This window comes from Ostrea edulis, chromosome 1, assembly GCF_947568905.1.
Source record: "Ostrea edulis chromosome 1, xbOstEdul1.1, whole genome shotgun sequence".
NCBI classification, from domain to species: domain Eukaryota; kingdom Metazoa; phylum Mollusca; class Bivalvia; order Ostreida; family Ostreidae; genus Ostrea; species Ostrea edulis.
Window position 1 is genome coordinate 327,629 of NC_079164.1, and position 8,933 is coordinate 336,561.

Here is an 8,933-nt window from a genome sequence, read left to right on the forward strand (position 1 = left end):
ATGTAAATAAGTGTATATGTCAATTACCCCAATTATGTAAAATAAATTGAAAGGTTCAACAATCTCCACTATACAGGTAATGTACACAATTTGTATAAACTTAGGAGGTGTGTACAAACTCATTCAATTATGTAAATATTCTAGAAGTCTTAATGAGAAGTGCCAAAGGCTTACAATAATATATATCAGTTTATGTTACACAATCAGACAATCATTTTGATTCAGTTTCTGCAAAGGGTGGTACACTGCGTAGGTAAAATAATGGAAAGTGTAACAGTAGTTTCTAATTTATTGGAGGTGGGATGTGATGATGAATGTAGAAAAACATTCAGGAAACAAAAGTTGGGCTTTATACTATTCTATTTTATTTCATTCACTGTTATAATACTTCTCTGTACGAATACGATTTTGTTGGATGATTTAGAGAGCAAAAAGAAGCTTAGAATGGGAGAACATATTCAACACAACAGCGAGAACTTAACATATGTTATACCAAAATGTCTATATGTAGACAAATATCCACTTGGAGATGAAGTTTACGTCAGAATATGTCAGTCCAATGATACACTAGATATTCGCCATTTCAAAGATGGAGAAGAGATGTTAAATGGAATTCAAATTACTAAAATGCAGTGGCAATATTTGAAGGGCTCAATGAACCATATCGATTCTTCTATACTGAAAACAACTAATGGAGGGAATTAAGCAATTGATATATTACAACACGATTTAGCAACGATATAAGCAAACTGCATTCCACATCAATCTGATAAACTACTTATCAACGATGGAAGTTACATACAGATATTACGAACTTCTTGTTTCCATTTGTGCTGAAACTATTTGGAATAAAATTCATGAACTATCTGAAGAAAGATGTAGCGGGTGTGAAACAGAACATCCTTCACAATGGGAACATTCATGTCTGATGGATTCAAAACAAATGAAACTGATAATGTTATTTGATTTGGCCTATATGAAACTGCACATTCGAGAAGTTCTGAACAACATGTTAAAGAATCATGACTGTGGTTGGAGTGAAATAGTATCATTATGGGAATATATGAAAACATATCGTTTTACAGATATTTGGAAGAGTGAATTATATTCACAATTGGAGAAGGAAGCAAGCGGTGAATAGTGTGAAAGATGAGTGAAAAAGAAAAAGCAGAGTATTTGGAGAATTACTACTACAACATTAGTAATCCAGCGGCATATACAACACCTGGAAAACTCTATCAAACGCTGAAATCAAACAAAGACTTTAAATTCAGCAAATATTTTATTTCAAAGTGGTTGAGAAAGCCAGATGCATACACTTTACAACGACAAGTTCGACGAACCTCAAAATTACCTAATATACGTGTTAGCGGTCTAAATGTTCAGTGGAGCATGGACTTAATGGATGTTCAGAATCTGTCAAAAGAAAATGATGACATTAGATTCCTGCTGATATTGATAGACACTCTTTCAAAATATTTGCGAATTGGTGTACTTAAACGAAAATCAGCAGGAGATGTTTTGAATGCTATTAAACTAGTATTTGAGTCTGGCATTAAGTGTAAGACATTAAGAAGCGATCGCGGGGGTGAATTTAGAAATCATCAACTACAAAATTATTTGCAAAAAGAGGGAGTTCGATTATTTTTTGCTAATCAGAACTCAAAAGCCTCTATCGCGGAGAGAGTCATTCGAACTATTCGTGGGAGATTATATCGATACTTTCAAAAAAATAGAACCAATAGATATGTAGATATCTTACCAGATCTTGTTGCAAATTACAATGCAACACCTCATAGAAGTCTTAAGGGTCTTGCACCGAAGGAAGTGACAAAGGATAACGAGGCAAACGTTTGGGCTACTCTGTATTTAAAAAAAGCTAAAACTATAGGTAAAAGAATTAAAACAACTAAGAAAAAGATTCGACACACAATCAAATATCGATATAAAATAGATGATTTGGTAAGACTTTCGCATTTAAAACATGTCTTTCAACGGGGATATAATCAACAATTTACCGGTGAAGTGTTTAAAATTGTGAAACGATTTCACTTGCAAGGAATACCATTGTACAAGGTAAAAAGACTTCAATGACGAATTGATTGAGGGAGACTTTTATGAAAGCGATTTACAAAAAGTTGATAAAGACGAAGATTCTCTGTGGTTGGTGGAAAAAATTATCAAAAGAAGGAGGCGGAAGGGGATGGAAGAGGTTTTAGTGAAATTTGAATCTTGGCCCAGCAAGTTCAATCAGTGGATTAAGGAATCAGATATCATTGATCTGCGCTCTAAGTAATGGAAAAGTACATATTTCTCCGTTCAAATGACTCTTTGAACTACTTTCCTGATAACAAACCCCATGATTTCAAAATTCATCTTGAGAATGCAATTGATTTACATGGATATTGGAAAATAGGAATATGCGAGTTTTTTACCTTGGCAACAAAAAAAAAAACTATCATTGACCAGGAAACATCAAAATCTATTAAGATATTAATCAATAAACCAGTATTTGTTCGAATGTGTGTGACTTCTCAACAGTCGGCGGACAGGAACAACCATTACTGTGAGTAATTCAAGCCGATCCTTCTGATGGATGGAACGAAAAATTTTATCCCGTGTACTATATTCCCCTTAGAGTCAAAAACCTGTCTGACATACACATGTATTTAAAGGATGATACTCACTCACCAGCCACATTTATAGATTCGGAGGTGTGGATGACACTTCATCTGACTCGCTATCCTTTTTAATCATGGATCTGAATAAAACACTCTATATCCCCGATGCAAGAAAATGGACAAACTTCTATAGAGAAATATATAAAGGAAATATGAGTACATATGCCGATCATACCATGAAAGGTTATCAACGTGGTGGTGGATTGCGAAATAAATCATCGCCATTTATGGTATCCATCGACAAATATGCAAAAATGGATGATAAAGATATTCACTTAAACGTGACTTCTCCTGCAGAACAGGTAGTAGAACAAGCAAAAAGTGAAATTAAAAGGGACAAAAATGTTGAAAAGGGAAAGCGTCCCATGAAGCGTGTCACTGAGAAATCATCATCCACGAAGGACGGACGTGTAGCAAAGAAGAGAAAAGTCGTTAAAATAAAATCGGACGTATTTGGATTATATTGAATCATGTCCATCTTATCAAATGAAATGTTTAAGGAGGCCATGCCTAGTCAGCTTTCTCTGTTTGACCTGCCACCAACTCAGACTGCCGTAGAAAATATTTACTTTCAGGATGTGAGCCCTATATCACAAATTTCAGACAGTTCACCAATTGAATTTCAACTTTCAGCTCAAAATGGAATGGATTATGTTGATCTCAAAAGAAGTAGACTGTATGTTAAACTAAAAGTAACGAATGGCGAAAAAGCACTTGCAAGCGAGGATATAGTGGGACCAGTGAATTTACTTTTACCATCACTTTTTAGTCAGCTGGATGTATCTATGCAAAATAAGCCCATTAACAGTTCAGGAGCGCATTATCCGTACTTGAGTATGTTGAGCACTCTCATCAACTATGGAGCTGATGCAAAGTCATCACAATTGACTTCACAGTTATGGGAGAGTGATACTGCCGGAGAATTTGACGATGCCAATGCTAAAAATGGGGAAAATGCTGGTCTTTTAAGAAGGGCTGTATTCGTCAAGGGAAGTAAGAGTGTAGACCTTGAAGGACCGATTATGCATGAGCTGTTTCAAATGGATAGATATATTCTTAATCAAGTTGGCATATCTCTAAATTTTTACCGTACACGAGCTGAGTTTTGTCTCATGTCAACCATCGCTAGTGGGAAAAATTATCAAATACAACTAGAAGAAGTTATTCTTCGCGTTTGTAAATGTAAAATAAATCCCGCCGTGATACTCAGTCATGCTAAAATGTTGGAGACAACAACTGCCAAATATCCATTCAAAAAGAGCATTGTCAAAATGTATAATCTTGCCAAAGGTCTTCTCAATGTTTCTCTGGAAAACATGTTTTCCGGAACAAGACCAGACCGTCTCTACATTGCGTTTGTATCATCACTGGCTGCGGCTGGAGATTATTCAAAGAATCCATATAATTTTCAACATTTCAACATCTCTCAAATTGCATTGTATAGCGATGGAAATCCAGTGGGAAATACCCCTATCAAATTAAATTTTGATGCAGCGAGTGGGAAGAACGTTGTCGCAGCATATGTAAATTTATTTGATAATGCCTCAAAATGGCTTTTCGATGGAGGAAATGCAATAACTAGAAAGCAATTTGCTGAGGGTGGGAATGTTATATTCTGCTTTGATCTTGAACCCACATTTGAGCAGGGTGAATATCTTACATTACTTAAACAGGGGAATGTGCGCATAGAGGCACAGTTTAGTGTAGCCCTACCAGAGACCGTGACAGCCATTGTTTGGGGACAATATTCCGCTCTTTTTGAGATAAATCAGGCAAGAGACATTATTACAGTGTAAATGATGTTTGCTCTTAGCAATGAACAATTGAAATGCATGATAAGATGCGATCCCCAGATGAGAAAAAACATCGTTGGAGTCTTTCCAGCAGATCACATAACGAAATTAAGTGATGGGCAGGGATTAATATTGAATACAAAACCACATGGACATGAAGGACAACATTGGATTGCAGTTTACAACGATAGAAATCGTGTGGAAGTTTTTGATAGCCTAGGAGTTTTTAGCGATAAAGGTCAAATTGACTTTTATACATTATCTAACAATTTATATTTCAATCAAACATCTATTCAATGTATTGATTCTCTTGTATGTGGTCATTATTGTATTTTTTATTTGTTTCTAAGAGTGCGCGCTCTTTCATTTCACGATTTTTTAAAGTTTTTCTCAGTCAATTGTGAAGAAAGCGATGCTTACGTATTCAATTTTATCAATCGCACATTTCCATTATGTTTAACACAACACATATGACAGAACGATGTGTAATGATTCAATAGTGCTTCATAATATGAAATAAACCATGCATAACATATATGTATATGTAAAGTAGATGGAATAAATATGTAACAACATCTTTCTTGCACTCATTTCATGATCAAATGCTTGGGAATAATGTTGGGTACAGAGATCGAGACGTTGAATAAATTCAAAGCTAACTCTAACATCATTGTGACTGGACAGTCACATGCGGGAAAATCTACATTTGTATTTGCGTTATTAAAACATTTGGATCTATTCGAATCGAGTATAAAACATATACTCTACGTATATGGAATATGGCAACCATTATTTGAGCGAATGGAGAGGGAAATTAACTCAATTACTTTTCTCAAGGGGATTCCAAATAAGGAAATTTTAGAAAGATTTTCTGGTGATTACGGAAACATTCTACTGGTGTTGGATGATGTCATGGGAGAGGGAACGAATAATGTAGAATTAATGAATCTATTTACAACATATTCCCATCACATGGGTATAACAGTTATCTTTTTGCTACAAAACATTTTCCCTCCAGGAAAGTATATGCGTACCGTCTCTTTGAATGCTCACTATATTATATTGTTTAAGAATCCGAGAGATGAGTTGCAGGTGAAGACTTTGGGTAGACAGATTTTTCCTAACCAATCAAAGTATTTCATGGATGCATATAAAAAAACGGCCGATATTCCGTATTCTTATTTGTGTGTGACGCTTTATCCAGGCACAGCAGAAAAATATCGTTTATCATCTAACATTTTTCCAGAGGAGGAGACCATATTATACCTACCAATGTAAAGGTATGACTGCATCTGTTAAAAAACATCGGGAGTTTCTCAGATTGTTGACGACAACCCACAAGATTCAGCGAGTGCACATGCTTCAAACCATCAGAAACAATCAATTTAACATTTTAGTGGAAATAGTGTACAACATTCTTCATGGTATTTGTCCTCTGACTAAAGACGAAGAAGTAAAACTTAAAAAATATAAAACTCTACTGCGAAAATTGATAGAAAAAAAATTGGCTAAACGCATTAAGAAGAATATCTTGCTTCAGATTCAACAAATCGTACCAACTTTATTATCATCAGTGCAACGATATTTATCTTGTAATGGCAGCTGAGGTTGTATTAGTTCCAAAAGAAAAATACCAGAAATTGTTAGAAAATCACGAACGAATTTTAAATGATGCAAGTGATAAGGATAGCTTGAAAATGTGTGGAGAGGGGGGAGGGACACAGAATAAGGTGGATGACGTGAATGATGGACAGAAAGAAATTAACATCGAGCGTGATGAAAAGTCTGACACAGATCTTGAGGACACGGAGATCTAGCTGCAATAATGTAGCCCTATCCAATTTTTTTTAATTCTGACGTTTTCGGGATAGGGCTACAATTCCATAGGATCTCCGTAATGGTGCAAAATAATTTTATAAATAACCGATAATAAACTCTGTGTATTAGTCCCAAATGTTGTTTACACCAAAAGGAGTACCAACTTTGTGCTCGGGCATGTCTAATAAAGGTGTTTTTCATTAAATATAATGTACAGCATGCAAAATTCTTCGTCTGCTCCGCCATGCTTGTTATCGCGAGATCTCGTAGGTGGATCTAATGAAAAACCTAAGCATTGACAATCAGCGCGAAAATGTAGTTACTCGAGCCACTTCGACAAAGAAAGTAAAATCATATTGTTGCAGAAAGAATTTACACTCGGCTGTTCGGTTTTTAACTTGATATTAAATTCAAACCTTTTCAATACCGACGAAATAGCTTTCGCCTCCATACTTTTCCATTGAAGTAAATACTACCTTATATGGCATATGCAAATGACTTGACAATCGGAAGTTTATACTTCAGTACATCAAACATGGCGCACAAATATGAATCGAGAAATTGGAATTTATCGAAATTGTTGAAAACGGTAGAATAGAGCCTCACAAACCTTAAGTTGCAGGTTGTAAATTTATATATTGACTAAGAAACATAGAATATCATTTTATTTACGTAAAGAAAGTCAGCAAATGTTTAGAATGAGCGCAAATGTTGCGGGAGTGAATCACTCCCGCATTTGCACCATTACGGAGATCCTAAGGAGTTGTAGCCCTCTCCTAAAAAAAAAAAAAAAAATCAGAGAGGGCTACATTATTGCAGCTAACGGAGATCCATCACCAAGTTAAACGAAAGTTCAGTGACATGCATGAGAATTACATTGAAAACACATTAAAGAATCCAAAAACAATGCAAGAGGATGGCAGTACCAGGAAATTATCAAACAAACAGGGCGTTTATAATGAGACAATAAATCAATTTGATGACATTGCTTCAGATTTGGCAGTCTATAAATCGACTAGCGCAATAACAAAACGTCAGAAGCCATCTTCTAGAAAACGAAGAAAAAAATGGCTAAAATATAAATGAGCAGCATGGATAACAGTGAGCAAAGATTTCAATGTGTGGATTGCAAAAAGTGTTATAAAAGGAAATCAGAATTAAACAGACACATTAGATCGAAACGAGAAAAAATTGTTTGTAACATTTGCAATCGTCAATTTAACAGGAAGGATAACTATAGAACTCACCATCGACGATTTCATGAATCAGCTTCTAATCTTCAAATTGGAGGTAATTCTAAGTCTTCATCATCAACAAAATCGACAGAGAGGGGGAGTGGAAGTGAAAATCCTTCTACATCGTTCACAGAGTCATCAGAGAGTGGAAGCGTTAATCATGAAATAACACAGTCAATTAATGCACATGTAAACTCAATAAAAATTAAACCGAGAGAAAATGAGAAATTTGATCTACTTGTTTTTTATGCAAACATTACAGACAAAATCACATCATTAATTGTCTCACACTCGCCAGAAAGGAAAGGATTAAAATGGTATCTTACTACAAGGGTTGAATTTACAAGAGAAAGAGATGGAGAAATCGAAAAAGTCATACCACATTTTCGAAGTATCACATATTGCCATTTAAGTTCTGAAGGATTTGAGTTTCAACATTTAAACGAGGCATTCCAAAAATTGTTTTCCGCTAAAGAAGAGTTTATCATGAAAGGTTCGGACTGGATTTTATCCAAAGTTATTTATGTTGAATTGTGTTATGTCATATACTCACCATTGAAGGGTGGAACTTGCATACGAGAACCAATCGAATTGAGAAATAGCAGATCGTTAGTGAATGTAAAGAGTAAAGATCAAAAATGTTTTTTATACTCTGTTTTAGCAAAATTGTATCCTGCGAAGAACAACCCTTCGAGAGTGAACCATTATCATGCATACCTGAACAAGGTGAATATGCGTGGAATCCAGTATCCAGTCCCTTTATCACAGATATCAAAATTTGAAAATCAAAATGACATTTCAGTAAATGTTTTCGGATATGAAGAAAAGGAGATATTTCCAATGCGTATTACAAAATCCAAAAAGAAATCCCACGTTGATTTGCTATATCTTAAAGAAAGAGATGTTTTTCATTACTGTTTAATAAAACATTTGAATCGATTTCTTTATCGAACAGAGGGTGGAACATCTAAACATCCCCATAACTATTGTCCATATTGTTTGCATGGATTTATAAAGAGACAAACACTGGATAAGCATATCAACTTTTGCATGTCCCTCGGTATGCAGAAAATTGAAATGCCAATACCAGGAGAAAATGATATAGTAAAATTTACTGAAATTGTGAAACAACTTAAAGTATCTTTCATCATTTATGCAGATTTTGAAACATTTGTGAAATCAATTCAAACTTGTGACCTCAATCCAAATTCTTCACATACTTCCAACCTTTCTGAATTTGAACCATGTGGATTTGCTTATCATATAGTTAGCACAGACAGAAGATATTCCAAACCGTCTTATGTTTATCGAGGTGATGACGTAGTTGAAACCTTCCTTATTCGATTACTTGAGGAAGAAGAAAGAATTATGGATTTGCTGCATAGAATAGAACCAATGCAGACTAG

The 8,933-nt window shown here is 35.0% G+C and overlaps 1 protein-coding gene across 1 annotated transcript; it reads left to right on the top strand.

The window, feature by feature from the left end:
* Positions 1–3,151: 3,151 nt before the first annotated feature.
* LOC130048223 (uncharacterized protein F54H12.2-like) lies at positions 3,152–6,291 on the top strand. The gene is made up of 3 exons (XM_056144648.1): positions 3,152–4,453; positions 5,721–5,898; positions 6,077–6,291. Exons 1-3 carry the CDS (start codon positions 3,152–3,154, stop codon positions 6,289–6,291), a joined length of 1,695 nt encoding a protein of 564 aa, XP_056000623.1.
* Positions 6,292–8,933: the final 2,642 nt, after the last annotated feature.